Below are 26,717 nucleotides of genomic sequence, written 5' to 3'. Positions count from 1 at the left end.
AGTTAGGGGGTCCGAATTGCAATTATATATATAGTGACTTAACGGAGTGCACTGAGTTAACTGAAGTTAACGGCAGGGGGTGCACTCGGTTTTGAGAAGTAAAGATAAGGAGTGCGAATTGAGTTTCTTAAAATATAGGTACTCTGTTGTTTTTAAAGAATACTTAGAAGATGCGATATCTAATTACCTCTGTATTCTAATGTACCATAACTTAAAGACAAAATGATCAAATAAGACAGCATTACGTACCAGTAATTTAATAATTGTGTTGGAAGGGAAAACCTAAACAAATTGAGCAAGGAAGATAAGAGAGATAGGGGGTGTTTGGTTTTCAGAAGCAGAAGCTGCTTCTGGCTTCTGCTTCTTTTGACCCGTTTGTGTAAATAAGCAGAAGCACTTTTAAGAAGCTGAGAATGCTAGCTTCTCCCTCACAGCTTCTGCTTCTTTTCCAAACACTTTATTAACTTTTTTACTTCTCACTTCTAATCCACTTCTTCACTTTAAGCACGGAATCACTTTTTTTAAGCTTAGCCAAACGGCCCCATAATCTCTCGAATAAACAAGCTTTTTTCTTATTATACGTACCAATAATTTCAATAATTGTGTTGAAAGGGGAAGTCTGAAACAAATTGAGCAAGGAAGATAAGACGTTGGAAAGGGAAATCTAGATAGATTGACCAAGTAAGATAAGCGACTGAAGGATTATTACAAATTTATTGTGATTAGGATTCTTTTTGTCCGGAAAGTCTGGATTTTAAGTATTTTCTGATTTTAAATTAAAAAATGTTTGTAAATCGGCTTAAAATAAAAAATAAGTTAGAAACTGACTTAAAGTCAAAAGTTAGTTTAAGTTATTTTTTTGATGACTTAATTTTTTTAAACTTTTTTCTTTGATAAAAATTACCCGTGAGTCATAAGTTTACTCATAAATCATTTTTATTATTATATTTTTATTAATCCGTATATTATTAATAAAGCAAAATTATTTAAACAGACATTTTAAACTTTACAAGCACTTAGTTACATAGAGAAATAATCAGATATTTAGCACAAAAAACAATATTTAGTGTTAAAATAGGGAAAAGCCTAACCATTAGACTTAGACTTATTTTTATATTAGCCTCTAACCATTTGACTTAAGACTTTACATTTTAGAAATATTATTAAATAATGTTGATTGAATACAAAATCTTTGTGTCTTCGGAGCAAATTCAGTGCAAAGCCCAAATAATATCGTGAGAGAAGGTTTTTTTTTTTTTGTTTTTTTTTCACAGAATGTCGTGCGAGAAGTTGGCCGGACCTTTTTCTGACTTTCTTTTTTTAAAATTTATATTCTATACAAGTTTTGCACTGCAAATTTGATTATATATCATGGACTTGTTGTCCAGTTTTAAGAAAAGTCCCCTCGTTTATTAGAGGGCAAGAAAAAAAAAAGAGGAGTGACATAGCACATGAACTCAACACTGCACTTGCCCTTACAAGACATTAAAAATTTTATATTAGTCTGTTACATAACATTATAACATATACCATATCTCCAACAAAAGTGATCTCGAATTCAATTCTCTCCGTTCTCCTTGCATAGTAATACTCTCAAAAGAAAAATATTAGACGCTCCAAAATATTTTTCAAAAAATTTCCCAAATTTGATCTCATATCTAATCATTAAATAAATATGAATCCTATGCAGTTTTATTAACCTCACTAACAAAATCATTTCAAATTGACATATCAATTATTTGAGAACATTTTTAAGAAAATATGAGATACCTAGCATTGCTCCTCTTCTCCAATTCAGTTCTCTCCATCTTGTTTGCATAGTGATATATTTTGCGATTGAAAGGGACTCTTGAAGATATAAACTTCATCTTTATAATTTTACATTTATAACTTGATTAACATTTCTTAAAAACTTTTTAGATTTACGTGGCTTAACAAGAAAGTCTGCTCCTTATTTAAGTGCCAATGGAGTGAACTTATATTCCAAAAAATTTACATTTGTAGTTGAATTATTGTATTCAAGACTATCATGCATTCCAGGCATTTCCAGGCTGTTGATAATCTCTTGAATACATTTAAAGATAATAACAAGGGGGGACCAACATATAACATATGTAATTCAAATTCAATGCAAACTATGGGATGGAAGATGGGACTAGTGCTTTCTACCCTCCACTTCCAGTCCCATCTCCATTATACAATTCAACCAAGTCCATTGCTGGGATATGAAATGTCAACAGCACAGCAATTTGCTTCATTATTTGAATTGATATTTCAACCATCTTATATGCAAATCTCATCAACATTACTTCTATTTTAGCTATCTTGCTCATATTATATGGTGCTATAAGCTGGAATTTGTTATTCTGGAACAGCTCAGCTTTTAATTAAAACTCGAACCACATGACCTGACCTGGGACTCGGGTTTTTCCAGACTGCTCGATCTAGCTACCAAATTTAGGGTCCGGGTCCCTGTCATAAGTATGTTAGTAGCATACGTTTCGCAGAAAATTACCTAATTCTAGGGTTTTTCATGTTCAATGCTTTTCTTTTGTTGGACGTATGCTACTATCATTTGTATGTTCTGGATCAACTGCACAAAATCTACGGTAATAAGTACAGTAAACTCATATGAATTCATCAGACTGTAATTTGATTAGAGCCAAAAGCAGAAGTCTACTACCAAGAATCATGTGAACAGATCTGAAATGTCATGTTCATAAGAAACTATAGCTGTCCTATTACGAAATCTTAATTGCTAATTGTGCATGGGGTTTGATCAAGCAATCAATCACCTTAGCAAGAAATTGTGGACATAAAATCACGGAAAAAGTTCAATAATGCAGCAGTATCTTAATGGTGATGCAAGAAGACTATGTTATTATCAAAGAAACATGCTATAAATGAACAGCAAGTGTCTGATGGGAGATATTAACAGAAACCTAATCATGTCTCCAAACAACCAAACATCTCTTCAATGGGATGCATTATAATACTCAACATGCTCATATAATTTACAGTTCCCACCACTAATTAAACAACAGGATAACATAGCTCTAAAATTAGCTACTTAGGCCACATATGGGTGTTCATTTACATATATAGTGACCGACATTTGTGCCAATTCACTAATTCAGTTTCGGACAACTTTGACAAAGCCAAACATGAGGACGAGGCACTGCGTTGAGGATTAGCCGCAGCCTGCTATCCCTTTGAAATTGACAAATAACAGAATATCTGTTTAGATTGCACAGCAAAAAGACATTCATTTTATCAGATAATTCTACAGTTCAGCTTCAACTAATTGCTCTTGCACGAATGACAAATTTAATGGATAAGAAGATTTCGCTTTTGATCAAAACTATATATGCAGTAGCTATTGCGTAAAAAATATACAAACTTGGAGCAATGTCTTCGAATTTCCCAATTAACACTAAAAACACATAAATAAATGTCTTTATCACGGAGTACTTGCTTCAGTGTTGCAAATGAATTACAGTCTTTAATCATATGCACACTCTAGTGCAAGAAAAAAGCTGCTATATGTATGCATCAGCGGCTCTAAAACGTCAATCCAGAATGATGCAAAGCATTGTGCAGTGCGCACCAAAAGATTAAAACAAACTCAAATCAACTTCTCATATTCATAATCATCATCAATGGAAGGCCAAAATGATATACAATGAAAACAGATAAGCAATGGTGTGTGTGCGTATATCCTTTAAAAGAATCTTCTCATATACACAAACTTGCTCCTATAATCAAACCTTGCGAAAGAAAAATAAACAAGAAGAAACCAATCAATTAATTTGGATAACACCCAGTTTAGGATGGTCCAATATAAACACTCGTATATTCTTTACATTATGTGAGGTATGCTTGTAAATAAAGAAAGTACCTGCTAAATAACAATCGGGAGAACATTTTCTGAGCGAGGCTGGTCAAAACACTAATTCCCAGATTCGTCCGATATTCTTTTTTTTTTTTGCTCTTCATTAGTGGTGGTCTGAATTAACAAGGCTAGTCTTCCCTCCCTAGTATTGCAAGACCCTCAATCCGGGAACTCATAATTTTGCGAAACACTTCCCTTATTTGTCGTTCAAGGGGATCCATTCCATCTTTACAAGCTTCACATACCAAAGTTATCTCCTTAACCGCAAGCTTCGCTTCTTCCTTTTGTTCCTCTGTTATAGGAAAGTGGGCAGAATCTACAATATCTGTGATGCGTCTAACACTACTTTCTAGCTGATATATCTCCTGAAGTAACCCAATGGAGCTTCTGCGATCTCTCTTCTTAGATTCATCCATGATCCTGACATGAATCAAGTAAAAAGGAGTTGACCATGAAAACTGCCTTGGAATAGAGAAATGAATTTGAAGGCTGCGATCTTGACAAGGAATAGCAGCAACCAGAGCCCACAGTACAAACATGTGCACAAAACTCATTGTGAAGACAGGAACTGCAAGCCCTTTAGTTTCTGTGATCTCATGAGCACGCGGTGGAACTACTGTGTTTGCAATGGATTGAAGCTGCTTTGTTGCTGACCACGAATGTGATACACTCCAAGACAAAGACCTTGAGTGTCCTGGCAAACGATAATGCTGTTCTTTCCCCTTATTATGCCACCCAAAAGACTTATTCCTGTGTGAGACAACACTCCCGGAGCCCTTGTCATCAAGCATCACGAGTGCTAACTCTGTCAAAGCTTTTCTTGCTCGACGAAACGTGCCTTCCCCAATGATCCTTTGTTGAGAACCAAAAGCACTTAGAACCATATCCAAATGCTTGTTCCAAAGCCTAATCATATCAACCCCATCTCTAGTTGCATTACATATGTCAAGCGCCTTGATGCTCCTCTCAAAGTAATCAGAAATCATCTTGTCTAAAGGTGGTTTCGCCATATCAACCTTATACTTACATAATAGGACCCTAAATTCCTCTTGGCAATCAATCAAGGCATCAAGTAACTTACTTATCCATGTAAGTGAAAGAAACTCATCAGCCTTAGCAATCGAGAGATCATGAAATCTCTTAAAGACTTTATTCTGAAATGATTCAAACTCAGTGTTTTGGACAGGTGGACTACGATTTGATTCCAAGGAATGAATTCTATCATTCCCTAAACCAAACACTGATCGACGAAATGTAGCGAATGGCATTGACAAACCCGGGCTATCCGTAGAAGGCATGTTCGCAATTCAAACAGAATCTCCTTCAAACCCTCTAAAGACAACTCAATTAACACTACAATAGCATCCAGATACAACAGTGTGACCACCAATATAACCAAAACCCAATTACCATATACAAGTAAAAACCCCTCTAAGATGCAATAGGGTCAGAATCAATTTCCCAAAAGATACAAAAACATAAGAAAAGACATGAACTTTCTGAACCTAAAGCAATACAAATGCAAAACCCAGATAATAGAAACTTAAAAAACAAAAAACAGCAATGCTAAACAGCGCATACCTTAAATTTTCAATTGCAAGAAAATCTTGAGTTGGGGTTTAAATAAATGTATATCTCAAGTCCTTGGATTCTCAAAGACTCCAGAAAGGAAGGAGATTTAAGAGCAATAGAGTATTGTAATCAAATCTCCAGAAACTTGTAGTATTGTATTACTATCAAAATCAATCTTAAAGAAATAGACTTTGTACTTAAAATTGTGTGCTTTACGTTTTGTTTTATGATTCAAATATAAAATGTTTGTTTATATACTAGTTGAGCTGGGCGTTACTTGAGTGGTAATATTCTTGCAGAAGGTGATGCTGCATTATTAATTATTCCTGCAAAAAGATGATACATTAATTACTTCCTCTGTCCCTTTTTCTTTCGGTTCTTTCGGGTTGTTATGCACATATTTTCAGGCATAACAAATTTATCGACCTCATATATATTCGATGAGGAAAGTTTTATGTTACCTGATTTTCATGTTATTCGAATATGACGGAGAGGTACTGCTCAGGTGTAGGGGGTGTTTGTTTCCGGCTTAAAAGCAGGCTTTTGATTTATAAGTTACAAGCTTTTATTCGTACCGTTTGTATAAAAAATCAAGAAAAACCTATAAGAAACTAGGAATGTTAGCTTTTGTTTCAAGGCTTCTGCTTCTTTCTCAAACACTTTAATCACTTATAAGTCTTCACTTGTTTCTAACTTCTACTCCAATTTTTTATTTTAAGCAAAAAACACTTATATTAAGCTCACACAAACAGCATTTTAATATTAAATCAAATGTGACAACTGAAAAGTACGGAAGGGAGTAATACCATCATACTGTTGTGCAGGAGATCGATGGCCCCGAGGTCCGGTAAAAATTAAAAAATATATTAACCACAAAATAATTAAAAAGTTAAGTTTTTCTTTGGACAAGCTTTTTACAACACTGAAAGACTAAAATGAATTGAATACAATAAACAACAGTGTAATTTGAGGTGTCCTAAACTCTGGCACTCTGCATTCATCACAAGAATTTGACATGCTACTTAACATCGCTCCTCATTGTTGGCCACGAAAAAATTAGTGGCACCTGCTGCAAATTTATTTCTTGGCCCGAGTGCCTCGCAACAGCTGTCATGCAGCTGCAAGGTTGATGTTTCATTGGTTACAGATTCTGGGCTCCTACCAATATCTTAACAACAAGCCGTTGCTGGTAGCTGTGCTCATAAGCTGTAAATCTTGGTTACGACGTCGATTGTAATAAGCTCAAATTTTTTATCTTGCTTGTTGCTGTGACTCGTCTATTTTATCTCCATAACTGTGTTCAGGACGATATGGGCAGTGGCACTCATAACTACGGGGATGATGTTTCATTTAGATTTCAAACGAAATATACCTACTATGTGTCGTATGTCCAAGTCGGCTAGTCAAGCTTCGGGGATGAGATATATGCAGACCTTAATACGAGTGCAGAAAAGATCCAATAAATATTGAAAATCTCATCAAGGATCCCTTCTTTATTTTTATTTTCGGAATCTGGGAAAGGAATCAGTTACCAGATATAATAATTAAAAATAAAGTTGTTTAATTAAAAATAAAATTGTTTTGAGTTTTCCAGGAACTGGCCAGTCCACCATTGCTTGCACTAGACTTGAAGCTGCACTTTCGTTACTTGGATGTACTGTACAATGTGATCATCTAATTACAGAATAATAGTATTATTTATGAAGGCTTAAACTGATACTGGCCAGATGGTATCACCTCAAATTCATTTGAATCAAAAATTGACATCCCTGTAGGTTTGTTTCCCTCTGCAGCTGTCTGACATTTTATTAGAGCCTGGAATTATTTGTATGTATCCGTTGATTTGTCCTAGCAGCATCACCTTCTTGACATTCTTAATAGTAGCAATCTTGATTTCTTGGAAGCCATACGTTACTGCATTGCGCTATTCTAATCAATATAGACATAACACATCGAAGTCGCATGGAGGAAATTAATGTTCTTAATCCTGTCAGATACATGCCCTTGCAGGCAGTGGCGGAGTTAGCACGGGACGAGGGTGGTCTATAGCCCCCCCTGGATTCTGAAAAAAAATTATTTTTTTTTTTTTTTGGTGTACAAGATTAAAAAAAAAAAATTAGACCCCTCTAAATATTTTAGTACATACTAATTTATTTTTAAAAAATGAAAATTATTTTCAAAAAGTCAAATGAATACATAAAAAATATTTTTATCAAACTTTTTTAATAACATTTTAGTTTTATATTTTATTTTATACTTTAATATTACATTTGTAATAGACTAATAGTTAAATTTAATTATACTTTAATATTACATTTATACTTTAATATTACATTTGTAATAGACTAATATTTTATACTTTAATATAAATTGATGTTGAAGACATTATAGTGAGGTTTCAAAATATGGCACCTAGGAGAGTGTTATTGTGAATTTGTAAGTTGTAACAATAATATGTCAAATTTAATTATATATTATGTACCCAAAAATTTTTTTCCCGGTGGGACTAAAATCCAGCCCCCTCTGGACTTAAATCCTGCATACGCCACTGCTTGCAGGCTTGCACCACATATTTGAAGTTTGTTCAGGATCATGACCTATTTTTAAGGCATTACTTACTGTAGCAACTGAGGGTGCCACTTCTCTGCAGTATTGATGGGAGTAAAACTACTCTTAACCCTCCAGTCTAAGTGTGCAAAGTGTCTTGCTTGTAGATAAGGCATTAATGGAGACTTTTCTGGGTTCTTAATGACTGGCCCTAGTTGAAGTTACTAGTTTTTGATTGGTATCTTTCTTTTCCTACCAGCATATCCAATCTTGCCTTGCACTCTTGTCCTACATACAAGGCTTCTTCACAGTAAAAATACTCTTTTTTCTTCCCTGGGAGTTCATGCAGACCTTTGTTTTACATCCCATTTTTACTTCATTGATATAAAAACTCATTGTGCTTGTGTTAACACATAAATATCACTCGAGGTTTTGAGAGAGTTGGGAACTTTGATCGATCCGAATTCTTAAAACTAGATACCATCAGAAACTTTTCCAAGCAAAATTCTCCTTGCATTATTATCATCACAAGTTGTTGGCCAAACAATGTGGCCTTTGATCTAGTTGATGTTGATGTCCCATAATTATTGTTTGAAAGTGTCAATTCTATTCAATATTCATGGCTCTCTACACCTATTCTGCCTCATTTTGTGATCATCTGAAGATCTCCTTGGATCTCCACAACATGGATGTGCAATATTACAGTCACCCTGTGCCATGCTTTTTGCAAAAGTAAAGACAATTAGACAAACCTCTCTTTCTTCTCAAGCTAAAATATTCTCACTTTCACCCTTTCTCTTCACAAGCCAAGATTCTCCCTTTCACCCTTTAATGCCTTAACAGTGTAGGAGGAAAAAAGATTGTTGCTTTCTCAAGTTATCATATCAACTTCACTTTTTTCAATTGCTTTTGAATATAGGAAGGTGAATGATTAGATCTAGTTGTGCTGTGAAAAAGATTAATTATGCTCTCTATACAGTAATGAAATATCATCCAAGTTGACAATAAGAGACTTCAAAGATGGCAACCTCTTGCCCACAGTTTACACATAGGAGATTTCACGTGATCAAATCTAGCAAATCGGCGGAACACAACAAAAAAAAATGGCAGAACACATAGCTCTCATGTTTTATCACGCTAAAATGGTGTTTATTCGAACCACAGCATATATATAAAGGTAGGGAGGGAGGGGGATGAGACAGATAAAATTGAGATTAGAAAGGTCGAAGCACCCAAAGAGCAGAGCATAGGGCTACTGTTACAGTTGAGTTTACAACAAACATGACACTAACAAGAGTCTCCTACTCTGGTGTCTAAAGGAGACGACTTGAACAGAAATTAACAATACAGAAGACATGCTATTCCTCTTTATGCAATCCTTTTATAGCTCTAGAGTTGAAGATAATCTTCTTTTTCAATCTTTTATTCACAAGCCAATTTGGTGTCGAAACTGCTTAAACAGATCGCGAATGCCTGGAAAGCAGACAACGGGTAGCGATAATCCATAGTAAACATATCTTTTCCTACCTTACCAAACTGCAATATGACTTTATCATGTTCAGGTTGCGCTGGCTGGGAAGTTGTTGGTGCAGCCGTGACAGTTGGCTGTGTGGATGCAATCAACTGAAAGTTCTTAACAGAGGCTACTGTAACTCGTCCTCGGAAATTCAGGCACCAGCACTGTAACTGTTCATGCCATCTCGGTGCCTTGTTTTTCAGAATCAAGGGTTTTGATTTCCCTTCCTCATCTTCACTGCAAGCAACAGCAGCAGCACCAATTTCAGAAAAGCGTGAACTGCTGAACTCCACTGAGTGGTCAAGAGACTTTGAGAAGGAAATGCTTCGGAATGAGTCATCAACAGAGCGAGGTAGGAGCTCTGGCTGCCCAGGAACGGTGCCACCTGCCTCAAGGGCTGAGATGGGGATTGAGTGCATAATGCAGTGCATCCTTCTCGGACCACGGGTGCCAAGGACATTAAGCTCATATGTGATGTGAGCTATGTTATAGCTGCCTGTTGGGACTTTAGGAGAGACCTTTTTGGAATAGAATCTACGGCTAGATCTGCCTGGTGGCGGAACATGGGTACCAGCGTGTGGAGGCTGGGTATCATATATAATAAATTTTGTGCCAAGGAAATTCGATCTGAAACAGACAACGGCAATGATATCAGTCATACAAGATTTGATGCATTTAGAAAATAATTTCTTAAATTATATACGTAGATATAAGCATTATCAAAAGACAACACCAACTTTGCACGTTTTTAGAGGTACTAAGAAGGAAGCAAACATTGCTATAATGGAGAATATATGTTGCCTCATGCATGAGAATTTAATTGATGACTCGTACTAAAAGAAATGCATAGCAATTAATATTATCAGCGGTGAACCCAACTAATCATATTTTTAATTATGAGAGCAGCATAACGTCCTAGAAAAAATATTACACAAAGACTAGACTCCCACCAAGTATTACAACTACTCACCTAGTAAGCTCATCATCAAGGGTCTTTGATTTACCTTAGAAAACTAATGAAAGTGTAAAACTACATTGCAAGGCAAATATCTGCTTGACAAATGACAAATGACTTTTCCTACTATGTATCGATTAGATATGAAAAGGCAAGATAAGGCAATTTATGTGCAATTATCTTGATCCTATCACGTCAGCTGTTTATGTAAGCCATATATACAGCACATGCTTTTTAACCAATAGTAGTTCTTTATACATTCTTAATCCCCAAGTTAAACAAAAGCCTGCAGCTGCAGCTCTTATTCTGAGCTCACAGGGTACAACAAGGGCATTATTTATATAACTCAACTCACTCCAAAGTGACCAATTTAAGCTTAAAGTCCACCAATGTGTTTTTGGTATAACTTCAAATAAACCAATTAAAAATTCAGAGATTTAAGCCAAAGAGAGATCAAAATCTTAATCTACGTCACAGCTCTATCTTGTTACCTTAGCTTTCCAATGTAGGTGCTGCTGGACCTTGAAATATTTTCTGCATTCATAGAGATCACATATTCTGTGCAAGTTGTTCGTCGCGTTCTTTTTGCAGACAGAAGAAACTTTCCATTTTCAACTAGCAAAGCTACAGTAAGGAAAAGTCCCAAAAGCATATCAACACCTACAGAATATTATATTTATATACATATACGTGTGTGTGTGTGTGTACAACTTAATATAAGCACAAACATACCACCTTACTAACAAGGGCATAAAAAGAGAATCATGACAAAGTATATGTGAAATACAAAAGGCATTAAAAAGCTGGACAAGATGAGCATTATAACAAATCTCAGAAGAAAGTGAAAAGGTATGGGACTCTTCATCAACAAGGTCCAGTACACTCAAAACCAGCGAGACATTCAATCTAAGATTTATATATGTGTGATATCAAAAACTCATAAAACACAATAACTATTCTAACAGAAGAGGGCTTCTGTTTCCTGCACACATGACCGGTTCAACCACATGATTACTCGCTGCAAAAATTCCATATTCACTATAGTAATCAAAGAATTTATATGTGCTGCACCCTGAACACAAAGATAATCCTATTCGGGAAAATTATCTTGCTCTTGATAAGTCGATATAACACAACCATAGGAAACTATAGTCCTGATAATAGCTCGCATTTGCTTCGTTCACTCACGAGTCACGACAAAAAACATAGCAGATTTATTACCACTTCTGACAAATTTATTCATCCAAACAGACTAGACTAGGGCAGCCTGTATATCATTTTGTTCCCAATAAGCCAAGCAATAAATGCAATCCCGCAAATAATTGGAGTGCTGATAATAAATTTATCTCTTTCCTTGACAACAAAAAGATTAACAGATTTATAACCAATACTGACAATCTTAGTGATATCATCAGATTACGATGGTACTCTAGACAACAATTCTCAGTAGCCTTTCTATATCCCTCTGTTGAGAGAAACATTTAAGATATGTGCATCACAAGAACATTAAAGCACAAAGATTTATCTTCTTTAAGACTGGAAGAGATCACTCACCAGGGCTAAGACAGAGAAAAAGGTGGTAAGTCAAATTAGACTTATCCCGCTTTATAAAGCACTGAATAGCCCCATCACGAGATCCTGGCTGAAAAGACAATAAATGTGGTTTAGCGTTGTCGTCATACCATAACATTTGTCGCAAAGAACTACTACGTCGGAAATAGTCAAACAGAAGAACATCACACTCCAAGACAAAACGTAAGTCATTTATAAGGAACAGTGTGTAGTATCGTGTATTAGTAAGCAATAAGCATAAACAAAGACATAAAAAGCTACCTGTTTCAGAGAAACTGGAAATGTCAGCTTCCCACAGAACTCTGGGTTTCTGACAATATCCTTGCACATACTCCTCCATGATTTGCAAACAGCAGCGCATGCAACAACATGCTTTCGACCTGGCCATGTACTTTCACTCTCCTCTAGCCTTTTAATGACATCATAAAGTAGCTCAGGAGGAAGATTAGCCCAGCGACTGTTCTGTACTATGACAGGGTGATCATCGAGGTCATTAAATGAACCATGTGATTTTCCTCTGTGATGACATGAAACCCTTACATCAAAACTTCGCCTGGATAAGCTCCCGATACTATCTCGCACATCACGAACTATACTGCGGAATGACATTTATCTCCAAATCTAACTGGTGGCAATTGAAACTCACTTTCAGAACTCTAGTCACAACTACTTTCACTCTATTTCTATAATTTTATTACACTTCACATGTGAATAAAGCTGCAATAAAATATGAAAGGTCAATTAGATTTATGAGGCAAAGACTTATATTCTCAGATAAAGAGAAGGGAGAAATCAAAAGGGCATCTAAAGGAAAAAAGAAAAGAAAAGAAGATGAGTAGATAAAGACACATTCATAGTGACTCTAAACTAGACTAAATTGAGAAATTTTTTACTTGCATCTTTCTGATATTTATCAAGGTCTAATAACTCTTACAGTTCCACTAAAAAAGGCTAAGGTTGTTGATTTTAGCCTAATCTTGTGAACAAATATTTGATTCAGTACACTCATACAACAATACACCGAAACAAATAACAAATCAAATGCAGGCTTGGTTTCATTTGTACATTATATTTCAACTCTTCAAGATGCAATTCAATAAAACATACATATATCATATATGTACCTGATTCTCAGTTCACAACAGAAATCTTAACATGACCAGATTGTATGTTTACAAGCATATCAAAGTGTAAAATTAAACATATAGCTATCAGGAAAGGCCCAAAGGATGAGGAATCTAAGCTGCTTACTACACAATTTTTTCAAATCCCTACAGCAACATTAAGATCTGCATCCATCAACTCAAGTTCAGAAATCAGATAGAAAATATATACAGACTATACAAATTACTTGAAAAAGTCAAAATTGACCCATTCAAAATCAGCCCAAAAATTCACAATCAACAAGCATATCTACCTTCAAACATCAATTAAATCACAAAGTAAAACTGGCAAAAACCTAACCATGTCTTGCAAAAAACAGAAGCATAAATTAAAATTAAAAAATAAGAATTTTTTTTACTTTTTTTCTTGAGAGCCAGTGAACCAAAAATCAAAACCACTGAAATTATACCATTATTAAGAACAAAACCCCCAAAGAACTCACATACCAAGATCTGAAAGACTCATATTGAACATAAAAACATCAAAAAGCTTGAATCTTGAACATAATAAGAAATAGAATAATACCCACTACATCATCAAAACCTGGCTAGAAAGCAACCAACGACTAACATGGTGTTGACTTTTTGAGATTGTGAGTTGGGGGCACTGTGCAGTCGTATATGCGATACAGATGGAGATAGAGATTGTATGTATACACGCACCAAAGTCTCTGACAAACAACGCTTTAACGAAAGTTGCCGATATAAACAGTTGCTGTTTTTTATTATCCTCGAATTAGGGCAGTGTTTGGCCGGTTTGGGTTGTAAAATTTTTTTTTGGGGAAAGGAAGTGAAAGGCTCGTGTATACTTATTTTGCAATTTCTGTTTTGTACACCACTATATACAAGTGGTATGGTTCTCTAACATTAGTAGCATACATACAGTTGAAAAAAATAATACAATAATTATGTTTTTGACGTATATTTAAAGTGTTACAATATCATTATAAATTATTTCATATTAGAATTTTCTATGTTTAACGTCGTTTTTCCCGCCAGATGAAAGTTATGTGATAGCTCACCATATTATACTACTCGGTCATAACTAGTGTTCTAAAAATTGGTCTAGACGGTGCCTAGACGCTAGGCGGCCCCGAAACGCCCTGATTCGGTCCTAGGCGGTGAATTAGACATTTTTTTACAAAAATCGGTCCTAGGCGGTCAACATCCCGCCTAGGCGGTCCAGGCGGCTAATAACAAAAAAAATCATATTTTTAATAAATAAAATCTAAAATTATGATTATATTGTAAGAAATTAAGTATTCACTTGTAATTAACTTAATATCTTATAAAAAAATTAAAATGACTAATATTTTTATTTAATATTTCTTAAATTATTTATAAGAGAATGATTGATATATATTTATCTAATCAACGATTTTGTATTACATGTATCAAGTATTTATTTTATATGTGATATTATATTATTTACCAGTTTGACTCTACCAGTAGTGAAAAATAGATAAAATTATTAAATTACATTTAATTATAATAATTTAAAAATAATATATGTCCAATTAAATGCTCCGATTAATCCTTCCGATTAATCCCCGATTTCCCGATTAATCACTCGAAGGTACCCCGACCGTCCAGGGACGCCTAGCGAATTCTGGAACATTGGTCATAGCAATTTGCTGCATTATTACGTTGTATATTGAAACTGTTAGTCGTCATATAAGACAAATCAGATTGTTTATATGATAAGAAAACAAGTAAAATTTTTGCACGGCTCCTTAATTTAAATCTCATGGTCTCTTTATTTCATCTTTGGCCGGAATGATGGACACATGCTTTTCAGTACTGATTCGTAAATATATTCCTATAAATAAGTTCTAACTTTAAGGAGTTAAGTGTTTATATAACATTTCAGTCTCACGTTTACAAAATAGAGACATTCTTTTGATTTATTAATATGAATTAATTCATTATCAATTGCACAATACACCAATAAATAAATGGTGATTTTTTGGAGGCATACAATGGGCTTGTGTATTATTCAAATCGTTACATTTAGAATAGTATATTTTGACTTATTTTTAAATTCACAAACTAAAAACTTGACCAAAATTTTGAAAAAAATTCAAGATTTAACCTGTTGTGAAAATATGTCTCAACCATTTCATAAAAAGTACAGTAGGTAATTTATAATCTAGCAATGAATAAACTAAGAGCATTGTCGATGAGTTATACAAAAATCCTTAATTTTAAATTTAAAGAGATGTGAAAAAATAGTGCTCTAATATATTTATAACAGCTTTTTGAAAATTCAAGAGTTTCCTCTCATCTAAAAGTGTCTTAGTTAAAAAAAGTATCTAGTTATTCTTTAAATTATTAATAAATATAATATTCACTTCCCTCTAATTATATTCACTTCTCTGCAACTCAATATCCAACTTTTTTATCAGATAAAATAAAATATAAATAAAAAGAAAGTAGAAAAAATAATATCAGAATTGTCACATTATCAATATAATAATTCACTATAAGTTCTATACTAGTTGAGAAGCCGCGCGTTGCGGCGGCGTATAAAAATTATATTAATGACTCAAAATTAGTATTTGCAGAGTAAAATAAATTTTATATTATAAACATCTCGATACAATACCAATATTAATATATGAAATTACAAAATTGGACTTTAATTCATGAGTGAAAAATAAAAATGAATTTCTACATATAATCAACGATCGAAGGCATGACGAACCTTACTTTTAGTTGTGTTTTTTTTTTTTAAAGTAAGCATGTTTTTCAAGAACATTGTCATTAATTTTCAAACACTACTTCTTAAACATATACACCATGCCCTACATGTAAAAAGCATACAGCTCTTTAACAGAACTGATTGATGACATCTAGCCATATACATTGATTGACCAATAAAACGGACAATAAGTTTGCAAAAACATAAGTACGTAAAAATCAACAAGATATTGATATGCAAATCCGAAAACATCCCCAGTTTTAATAGGGATAAACATTATGTTCTAGTTATACGAACATTAATCATGTCGGGACATATTAATTCCAATCCATGCAGGTGTATATTAGTGACTCCTTCCTCCAAATTCTTTGAATTGGTTGTCCGCAAAAACATCAATTTAAATTCATGAGATAACAGTCTACTCCCACATCCGACAAACTCTTACTTTTGTCAATGAATCATCTCAATCGCCGTTCAAAACATCTACCATAGTGCAGTGCATTGTGCAGTGCGCACCAAAAGATTAAAACAAACTCAAATCAACTTCTCATATTCATAATCATCATCAATGGAAGGCCAAGATGATATACAATAAAAACAGATAAGCAATGGTGTGTGTGCGTATATCCTTTAAAAGAATCTTCTCATATACACAAACTTGCTCCTTCAATCAAACCTTGCGAAAGAGAAATAAACAAGAAGAAACCAATCAATTAATTTGGATAACACCCAGTTTAGGATGGTCCAATATAAACACTCGTATATTCTTTACATTATGTGAGGTATGCTTGTAAATAAAGAAAGTACCTGCTAAATAACAATAGGGAGAACATTTTCTGAGCGAGGCTGGTCAAAACACTAATTCCCAGATTCGTCCGATATTCTTCTTTTTTTTTGCTGTTCATTAGTGGTGGTCTGAATTAACAAGGCTAGTCTTCCCTCCCTAGTATTGCAAGACCCTCAATCCGGAAACTCATAATTCTGCGAAACACTTCCCTTATTTGTCGTTCAAGGGGATCCATTCCATCTTTACAAGCTTCACATACCAAAGTTATCTCCTTAACCGCAGACTTCGATTCTTCCTTTTGTTGCTCTGTCATAGGAAAGTGGGCAGAATCTACAATATCTGTGATGCGTCTAACACTACTTTCTAGCTGATATATCTCCTGAAGTAACCCAATGGAGCTTCTGTGATCTCTCTTCTTAGATTCATCCATGATCCTGACATGAATCAAGTAAAAAGGAGTTGACCATGAAAACTGCCTTGGAATAGAGAAATGAATTTGAAGGCTGCGATCTTGACAAGGAATAGCAGCAACCAGAGCCCACAGTACAAACATGTGCACAAAACTCATTGTGAAGATGGGAACTGCAAGCCCTTTAGTTTCTGTGATCTCATGAGCACGCGGTGGAACTACTGTGTTTGCAATGGATTGAAGCTGCTTTGTTGCTGACCACGAATGTGATACACTCCAAGACAGAGACCTTGAGTGTCCTTGTAAACGATAGTGCTGTTCTTTCCCCTTATTATGCCACCCAAAAGACCTTATTCATGTGTGAGACAACACTCCCGTAGCCCTTATCATCAAGCATCACGAGTGCTAACTCTGTCAAAGCTTTTCTTGCTCGACGAAACGTGCCTTCACCAATGATCCTTTGTCGAGAACCAAAAGCACTTAGAACCATATCCAAATGCTTGTTCCAAAGCCTAATCATATCAACCCCATCTCTAGTTGCATTACATATGTCAAGCACCTTGATGCTCCTCTCAAAGTAATCAGAATCATCTTGTCTAAAGGCGGTTTCGACATATCAACCTTATACTTACATAATAGGACCCTAAATTCCTCTTGGAAATCAATCAAGGTATCAAGTAACTTACTTATCCATGTAAGTGAAAGAAACTCATCAGCCTTGGCAGTTGGCAATCGAGAGATCATGAAATCTCTTATAGACTTTATTCTGAAATGACTCAAACTCAGTGTTTTGGACAAGTGGACTACGATTCGATTCCAAGGAATGAATTCTATCATTCCCTAAACCAAAAACTGATCGACGAAATGTAGCGAATGGCATTGATAAACCCGGGCTATCCGTAGAAGGCATTTTCCCAATTCAAACAAAATCTCCCACAAACTATCTAAAGACAACTCAATAAACACTACAACAACATCCAGATACAAACAGGGTGACCCCCAATATAACCACCAATATAATCAAAACCCAATTACCATATACAAGTAAAAAACCCTCTAAGATGCAATAGGGTCAGAATCAATTTCCCAGAAGATACAAAAACATAAGAAAAGACATGAACTTTCTGAACCTAGAGCAATACAAATGCAAAACCCATATAATAGAAACTTAAAAAACAGAAAACAGCAATGCTAAACAGCGCATACCTTAAATTTTCAATTGCAAGAAAATCTTGAGTTGGGGTTTAAACAAGTGTATATATCAAGTCCTTGGATTCTCAAAAACTCCAGAAAGGAAGGAACTTTAAGAGCAATAGACTATCAAAATCTTAAAGAATAGACTTTGTACTTAAAATTGGGTGCTTTACGTTTTGTTTTATGATTCAAATATATAAATGTTTGTTTATATGCTAGCTGAGCTGGGCGTAGGTTTGTCCATGGACCGGAGCTCCGCCCCGATCCGAGCCGATCTGGGATCAAAAATAAATTCGATCTGAAATCTGATCCGATAAAAAAATCTGATAATAAATAAAGCGGATATGTATTTAAGGTGATCTGATCCGTTAATAACCCGATCCGGTGGAATATATATATATATTATAAATTTTTTGAATTGTATTAGTGACTGGATAGCATTTATGTGAGTCCGGGATGGTATGTTTGATTAATCATTTAAATAATTAGGACTCCCTCTGGTTTTTTTATACGACACTTTTGACTTGAGCACATATTTTTAGGTGGGTTGATCGGATAGTATAAAATATTATTTTTAAATGAATTTTTTTGTAAATTGAAATATTGATTATATATTTTTATTCAGAAAAAGAAAATATTAAAAATACTTTTAACTAACCTTTCAAAATACTTAAAAATGTGTACCAAAAAGTCAAATGTCGTATATTAACAAACAAAAGGAGTATGTATGAGTTTAAAAGTTAGAGCAACTAGTATCCTCGAAATTATATCATTTTGTGTATTTTTTTTTTCTAACTTAATTTGTGATATTTTTTATAGATGAAAATATATCATGCTACTTGCATCATGAAATCTCGTTTTAATCTTGTCCTTCCGGAACTTGAAGAATCACCGACATGAATTTTTTTAAAATATTTTTAAATCTAAAAAAATCAAAAAAAGTTAAATGGATTCGAATATCCGATCCGTGATCCGTGTTCCTAATGGATCTGGATATGGATTGGTCTTTAAAAAATCTTGTCCCAATCCGATCCGAATTCAAATCCGATAAAATAAATGGATATGGATATGGATTTAGACTGATGATCCAAACCCGACCCGTTGACATGCCTAGCTGGGCGTTACTTGAGTAGTACTAGTAATATTCTTGCAGAAGGTGATGCTGCATTATCAATTTTTCCTGCAAAAAGATGATACATGAATTAGTTATTTTGACAAATTAATTTAATTTCAGTGGATACACCAAAATTTATATTTTGATTGATTTTATGATCGCAACTAGTCATCCACATTCATATCTTAAAATACATGGAATGTTAACTCATATCGTAACTAGTCATCCACATTCATATCGTAAATTCACATGCAAATTTATTTCTTGGCCCGAGTGGCTTGCAACAGCTGTCATGCAGCTGCATATATGACGTGTCATTGGTTACAGATTCTGGGCTCCTACCAATATCTTAACTGATACTGACCAGATGGTATCACCTCTAATTCATATGAATCATAAATTTGCATCCCTGTAGGTTTCCCTCTGCAGCTATTTGCGGATTTTTTAATTTCTAGGCATCCGTCGATTTGTCTTGGCAGCATCACCTTCTTGACGTTCTTAACAATAGCAATCTTGATTTTTTGGAACCCATACATTACTGCATTGTGCTATTCTGATCAATTTATACACAACACATCGAAGCCGCGTGGAGGAAATGTTCTTGATCCTGTCAGATACATGCCCTTGCAGGCTTGCACCGCGTATTTGAAGTTTTTTCAGGATCAAGACCTATTCTCAAGGCATTACTTACTGTAGCAACTGAGGGTGCCACTTTTCTGCTGTATTGATGGGAGTAAAACTACTACTGTATTAATCCTCCAGTCTAAGTGTGCAAAGTGTCTTGCTTGTAGATAAGGCATTAATGGAGACTTTTCTGGGTTCTTAATGACTGGCCCTAGCTGATGTTACTAGTTTCTGCTTGGTATATATCTTTCTTTTCCTACCAGCATATCCAATCTTGCCTTGCACTCTTGAGTCTTGTCCTACATACAAGGCTTCTTCACAGTAAAAATACTCTTTTTTCTTCCCACAAGTCTGGTATTTCCCTGGGAGTTGATGCAAACCTTTGTTTTACATCCCATTTTTACTTCATTGATAAAAAAAAAACTCATTGTGCTTGTGTTAAGTGTTAACACATATATATGACTCGAGGTTTTGAGAGAGTCGGGAACTTTGATCCATCCGAATTCTTGAAACTAGATACCATCAGAAACTTTTCCAAGCAAAATTCTCCTTGCATCATTACCATCACAAGTTGTTGGCCAAACAATGTGGCCTTTGATCTAGTTGATGTTGATGTCCCATAATTATTGTTTGAAAGTGTCAATTCTATTCAATATTCATGGCTCTCTACACCTATTCTGCCTCATTTTGTGATCACCAGAAGATCTCCTTGGATCTCCATAACATTTAATGCCTTAACAGTGTAGGAGGAAAAAAGATTGTTGCTTTCTCAAGTTATCATATCAACTTAACTTTTTTCAATTGCTTTTGAATATAGGAAGGTGAATGATTAGATCTAGTTGTGCTGTGAAAAAGATTAATTATGCTCTCTATACAGTAATGAAATATCATCCAAGTTGACAATAAGAGACTTCAAAGATGGCAACCTCTTGCCCACAGTTTACACATAGGAGATTTCACGTGATCAAATCTAGCAAATCGGCGGAACACAACAAAAAAAAAATGGCAGAACACATAGTTCTCATGTTTTATCACGCTAAAATGGTGTTTATTCGAACCACAGCATATATATAAAGGTAGGGAGGGAGGGGGATGAGACAGATAGAATTGAGATTAGAAAGGTCGAAGCACCCAAAGAGCAGAGCATAGGGCTACTGTTACAGTTGAGTTTACAACAAACATGACACTAACAAGAGTCTCCTACTCTGGTGTCTAAAGGAGACGACTTGAACAGAAATTAACAATACAGAAGACATGCTATTCCTCTTTATGCAATCCTTTTATAGCTCTAGAGTTGAAGATAATCTTCTTTTTCAATCTTTTATTCACAAGCCAATTTGGTGTCGAAACTGCTTAAACAGATCGCGAATGCCTGGAAAGCAGACAACGGGTAGCGATAATCCATAGTAAACATATCTTTTCCTACCTTACCAAACTGCAATATGACTTTATCATGTTCAGGTTGCGCTGGCTGGGAAGTTGTTGGTGCAGCCGTGACAGTTGGCTGTGTGGATGCAATCAACTGAAAGTTCTTAACAGAGGCTACTGTAACTCGTCCTCGGAAATTCAGGCACCAGCACTGTAACTGTTCATGCCATCTCGGTGCCTTGTTTTTCAGAATCAAGGGTTTTGATTTCCCTTCCTCATCTTCACTGCAAGCAACAGCAGCAGCACCAATTTCAGAAAAGCGTGAGCTGCTGAACTCCACTGAGTGGTCAAGAGACTTTGAGAAGGAAATGCTTCGGAATGAGTCATCAACAGAGCGAGGTAGGAGCTCTGGCTGCCCAGGAACGGTGCCACCTGCCTCAAGGGCTGAGATGGGGATTGAGTGCATAATGCAGTGCATCCTTCTCGGACCACGGGTGCCAAGGACATTAAGCTCATATGTGATGTGAGCTATGTTATAGCTGCCTGTTGGGACTTTAGGAGAGACCTTTTTGGAATAGAATCTACGGCTAGATCTGCCTGGTGGCGGAACATGGGTACCAGCGTGTGGAGGCTGGGTATCATATATAATAAATTTTGTGCCAAGGAAATTCGATCTGAAACAGACAACAGCAATGATATCAGTCACACAAGATTTGATGCATTTAGAAAATAATTTCTTAAATTAAATATGTAGATATAAGCATTATAAAAAGACAACACCAAATTTGCATGTTTTTAGGAGTTCTAAGAAGGAAGCAAACATTGCTATAAATTATAATGGAGAATATATGTTGCCTCATGCATGAGGATTTAATTGATGACTCGTACTAAAAGAAATGCATAGCAATTAGCAAACAACCGAAAAAAATATTATCAGTGTGGTGAACCCAACTAATCATATTTTTAATTATGAGAGCAGCATAACGTCCTAGAAAAAATATTACACAAAGACTAGACTCCCACCATGTGTTACAACTACTCACCTAGTAAGCTCATCATCAGAGGTCTGTGATTTACATTAGAAAAACTCATGAAAGTGTAAAACTACATTGCAAGGCAAATATCTGCTTGACAAATGACAAATGACTTTTCCCACTATGTTTCGATTAGATATGAAAAGGCAAGATTATGCAATTTCTTTGCAATTATCTTGATCCTATCACGTCAGCTGTTTATGTAAGCCATGGATACAGCACATGCTTTTTAACCAATAGTAGTTCTTTATACATTCTTAACCCCCGAGTTAAACAAAAGCCTGCAGCTGCAGCTCTTATTCTGAGCTCACAGGATATAACAAGGGCGTTATTTAAATAACTCAACTGTCTCCAAAGTGACCAATTTAAGCTTAAAGTCCACCAATGTGTTTTTGGTATAACTTCAAATAAACCAATCAAGACAATATAAAGATAAGGTAAAAATTCAGAGATTTAAGCCAGAGAGAGATCAAAATCTTAATCAAAGTCACAGCTCTATCTTGTTACCTTAGCTTTCCAATGTAGGTGCTGCTGGACCTTGAAATATTGTCTGCATCCATAGATATCACATATTCTGTGCAAGTTGTTCGTCGCGTTCTTTTTGCAGACAGAAGAAACTTTCCATTTTCAACTAGCAAAGCTACAGTAAGGAAAAGTCCCAAAAGCATATCAACACCTACAGAATATTATATATATACATATACGTGTGTGTGTGTGTGTGTGTGTGTGTGTACAACTTAATATAAGCACAAACATACCACCTCACTAGCAAATGCATAAAAAGAGAATCATGTCACAGTATATGTGAAATACAAAACGCATTAAAAAGCTGGACAAGATGAGCATTATAACAAATCTCAGAAGAAAGTGAAAAAGTATGGGACTGTTCATCAACAAGGTCCAGTACACTCAAAACCAGTAAGACACTCAATCTGAGATATATATATGTGATATCAAAAACTCATAAAACACAATAACTATTCTAACAGAAGATGGCTGCAAAAATTCCCTTTCACTATAATAATCAAAGAATTTATATGTGCTGCACCCTGCACACAAAGATAATCCTATTCGGGAAAATTTATCTTGCTCTTGATAAGTCGATATAACACAACCATAGGAAACTATAGTACTGATAAAAGCTCGCATTTGCTTCGTTCACTCACGAGTCACTACAAAAAACATAGCAGATTTATTACCACTTCTGACAAATTTATTCATCCAATCAGACTAGACTAGGGCAGACTATATATCATTTTGTTCCCAATAAGCCAAGCAATAAATGCAATCCCGCAAATAATTGGAGTGCTGCTAAATAAGTATATTTATCTCTTTCCTTGACAACAAAAAGATTAACAGATTTATAACCAATACTGACAATCTAAGTGATATTATTAGATTACGATGGTACTCTAGACCAGTGGCGGACCCAGGAATAAATGTCATTGGGGGCACAACAATTTTTTTTTAAACAAGATATAATAAAATAAAAGATATATTAAATGGCTTGAAATAATTTGAGTAAAAGATGTGCATATACGTTGTAGACATAAAACAAGTTATAAAGTCGAGAGAGCTTGGCTACTTTTCTTTCATTCATGCTTATACAGTTATCCATTAGCATAAACTTGCAAGGGCAGTAGCTAAGTTATCTCAAATATAAGTTTGGGCCAGAAGTTCACTGGGGGCCCATGCCCCCACTACATTGACTGTAGGTCCGCCACTGCTCTAGACAATAATTCTCAGTAGCCTTTCTATATTCCTCTGTTGAGAGAATCATTTAAGATATGTGCATCACAAGAACATTAAAGCACAAAGATTTATCTTCTTTAAGACTGGAAGAGATCACTCACCAGGGCTAAGACAGAGAAAAAGGTGGTAAGTCAAATTAGACTTATCCCGCTTTATAAAGCACTGAATAGCCCCATCACGAGATCCTGGCTGAAAAGACAATAAATGTGGTTTAGCTTTGTCGTCATACCATAACATTTGTCGCAAAGAACTACTACGTTGGAAATAGTCAAATAGAAGTACATCACACTCCAAGACAAAACGTAAGTCGTTTATAAGAAACAGCGTGTAGTATCTTGTACTCTTAGTAAGCAATAAACATAAACAAAGACATAAAAAGCTACCTGTTTCAGAGAAACTGGAAATGTCAGCTTCCCACAGAACTCTGGGTTTCTAACAATATCCTTGCACATACTCCTCCATGATTTGCAAACAGCAGAGCATGCAACAACATGCTTTCGACCTGGCCATGTACTTTCACTCTCCTCTAGCCTTTTAATGACATCATAAAGTAGCTCAGGAGGTAGATTAGCCCAGCGACTGTTCTGTACTATGACAGGGTGATCATTGAGTTCATTAAATGAACCATGTGATTTTCCTCTGTGATGACCTGACACCCTTACATCAAAACTTCGCCTGGATAAGCTCCCAATACTATCTCGCACGTCACGAACTATACTGCGAAATGACATTTATCTCCAAATCTAACTGGTGGCAATTGAAACTCACTTTCAGAACTCTAGTCACAACTACTTTCACTCTATTTCTATAATTTTATTACACTTCACATGTGAATAAAGCTGCAATAAAATATGACAGGTGAATTAGATTTATGAGGCAAAGACTTATATTCTCAGATAAAGAGAAGGGAGAAATCGAAACGGCATCTAAAGGAAAAAAGAAAAGAAAAGAAGATGAGTAGATAAAAGACACCTTCATAGTGACTTTAAACTAGACTAAATTGAGAAACTTTTTTTACTTGCATCTTTCTGATATTTATCAAGGTCTTTTACTCTTACAGTTCCACTAAAAAGGGCTAAGGTTGTTGATTTTAGCCTAATCTTGTGAACAAATATTTGATTCAGTACACTCATACAACAATACGCCGAAACAAATAACAAATCAAATGCAGGCTTGGTTTCATTTGTACATTATATTTCAACTCTTCAAGATGCAATTCAATAAAACATACATATATCATATATGTACCTGATTCTCAGTTCACAACAGAAATCTTAACTTGACCAGGTTGTATGTTTACGAGCATATCAAAGTGTAAAATTAAACATATAGCTATGAGGAAAGGCACAAAGGATGAGGAGTCTAACCTGCTTACTACACAATTTTTTCAAATCCCTACAGCAACTTTAAGATCTGCATCCATCAACTCAAGTTCAGAAATCAGATAGAAAATATATACAGACTATACAAATTACTTGAAAAAGTCAAAATTGACCCATTGAAAATCAGCCCAACAATTCACAATCAACAAGCATATCTACCTTCAAACATCAATAAATCACAAACTAAAACTGGCAAAAACCTACCCAAGTCTTGCAAAAAACAGAAGACCATAAATTAAAATTAAAAAGTAAGAAATTTTTTACTTTTTTTCTTGTGAGCCAGTGAACCAAAAATCAAAACCACTGAAATTAAAACATTATTAAGAACAAAACCCCCAAAAAACTCACATAACAAGATCTGAAAGACTCATCTTGAACATAAAACACCAAAAAGCTTGAATCTTTTGATCAGAAAAACAAAGAATGACAGATCTACATACCTAAAGAGAAGAAAATGAAGAAAAGGCAAGTGCATATACCTACAAGAAGCTAAGATTGTGAATAAAAATGAGATCTTTGACAGAGAGAAGAGAAGCATATCAGAAAAGAATGAGTGGGTCAGACCCGAAAGTCATTTATATCACCTAAATCTAGTTCAACTAACCAAAGAAAGATGGTAAAAAAGTCTAATCATGTACATAAAATTAATTTTTTTATTTAATACAAAAAATAAGAAATAGAATAATAGTACCCACTACATCATCAAAACCTGGCTAGAAAGCAACCAACGACTAACATGGTGTTGACTTTTTGAGATTGTGAGTTGGGGGCCTTGGGGCACTGTGCATTCGTATTGCGATACAGATGGAGATAGAGATTGTATGTATACACACACCAAAGTCTCTGACAAACAACGCTTTAACGGAAGTTGCCGATATAAACAGTTGCTGTTTTTTATTAACCTCGAATTAGGGCGTGTTTGGCCGGTTTTTAAATTGAAACTGCCTTTTTTGTTGTAAATTTTCTTTTGGGAAAAGGAAATTCGTTGTTGTAATTGTTGCGTAAAACTGACCTCAGTACATGTTGTTTGTTACCGTTCAACTATGATTAAGTAATAATCGATAAAGTAATATTTTTATTAAAATAATATTTTTTTTAGTCCCAACAGAATGTAGATAGTGTATTTTTAGATAGT

General features: G+C 35.0%; 3 protein-coding genes and 1 long non-coding RNA gene across 11 annotated transcripts; all 4 read right to left on the bottom strand.

Moving 5' to 3' along the window:
* Positions 1-3,614: 3,614 nt before the first annotated feature.
* LOC108227126 (protein BYPASS1-LIKE-like) lies at positions 3,615-5,844 on the bottom strand. Of its 2 annotated transcripts, none has more exons than XR_010284919.1 (2): positions 3,899-5,844; positions 3,615-3,767 (listed from the first exon to the last, which is right to left on the bottom strand). XR_010284919.1 is itself a non-coding variant. In XM_017402126.2 (2 exons), exon 2 carries the CDS (start codon positions 5,188-5,190, stop codon positions 4,021-4,023), a length of 1,170 nt encoding a protein of 389 aa, XP_017257615.2. In that variant the 5' UTR covers positions 5,191-5,245; positions 5,474-5,844; the 3' UTR covers positions 3,615-4,020. The 2 variants fall into 2 exon arrangements, 1 of the variants encoding a protein (XP_017257615.2); XM_017402126.2 differs by having other exon boundaries at positions 3,615-5,245; positions 5,474-5,844.
* A 3,361-nt stretch (positions 5,845-9,205) lies between these two features.
* LOC108227125 (tubby-like F-box protein 8) lies at positions 9,206-14,054 on the bottom strand. 5 transcript variants are annotated; one of them, XM_017402123.2, is made up of 5 exons: positions 13,744-14,054; positions 12,316-12,771; positions 12,037-12,124; positions 10,974-11,106; positions 9,206-10,154 (listed from the first exon to the last, which is right to left on the bottom strand). In XM_017402123.2, the coding sequence occupies exons 2-5, from the start codon at positions 12,661-12,663 to the stop codon at positions 9,434-9,436; spliced, it is 1,290 nt and encodes a 429-aa protein (XP_017257612.1). In that variant the 5' UTR covers positions 12,664-12,771; positions 13,744-14,054; the 3' UTR covers positions 9,206-9,433. The 5 variants fall into 5 exon arrangements, with proteins under 5 accessions (XP_017257612.1, XP_017257613.1, XP_017257614.1 ...); XM_017402124.2 differs by having other exon boundaries at positions 13,748-14,035; XM_017402125.2 differs by having other exon boundaries at positions 13,762-14,035.
* A 2,072-nt stretch (positions 14,055-16,126) lies between these two features.
* Positions 16,127-18,521, bottom strand: LOC108227128 (uncharacterized). Its single transcript, XR_001807804.2, has 2 exons — positions 16,726-18,521; positions 16,127-16,594 (listed from the first exon to the last, which is right to left on the bottom strand). It is a non-coding gene; the product is annotated as an uncharacterized LOC108227128 (long non-coding RNA).
* Positions 18,522-21,153: 2,632 nt separating this feature from the next.
* Positions 21,154-26,358, bottom strand: LOC108227124 (tubby-like F-box protein 8). Of its 3 annotated transcripts, none has more exons than XM_017402118.2 (6): positions 26,062-26,248; positions 25,568-25,613; positions 24,584-25,039; positions 24,302-24,389; positions 22,956-23,088; positions 21,154-22,088 (listed from the first exon to the last, which is right to left on the bottom strand). In XM_017402118.2, the coding sequence occupies exons 3-6, from the start codon at positions 24,929-24,931 to the stop codon at positions 21,368-21,370; spliced, it is 1,290 nt and encodes a 429-aa protein (XP_017257607.1). In that variant the 5' UTR covers positions 24,932-25,039; positions 25,568-25,613; positions 26,062-26,248; the 3' UTR covers positions 21,154-21,367. The 3 variants fall into 3 exon arrangements, with proteins under 3 accessions (XP_017257607.1, XP_017257608.1, XP_017257609.1); XM_017402119.2 differs by having other exon boundaries at positions 26,023-26,160; XM_017402120.2 differs by lacking the exons at positions 25,568-25,613; positions 26,062-26,248 and adding an exon at positions 26,274-26,358.
* Positions 26,359-26,717: the final 359 nt, after the last annotated feature.

Source organism: Daucus carota, chromosome 6 (genome assembly GCF_001625215.2).
Source record: "Daucus carota subsp. sativus chromosome 6, DH1 v3.0, whole genome shotgun sequence".
In the NCBI taxonomy this organism is placed as follows: domain Eukaryota; kingdom Viridiplantae; phylum Streptophyta; class Magnoliopsida; order Apiales; family Apiaceae; genus Daucus; species Daucus carota.
This window is presented reverse-complemented; position numbering and strand designations above follow the sequence as displayed.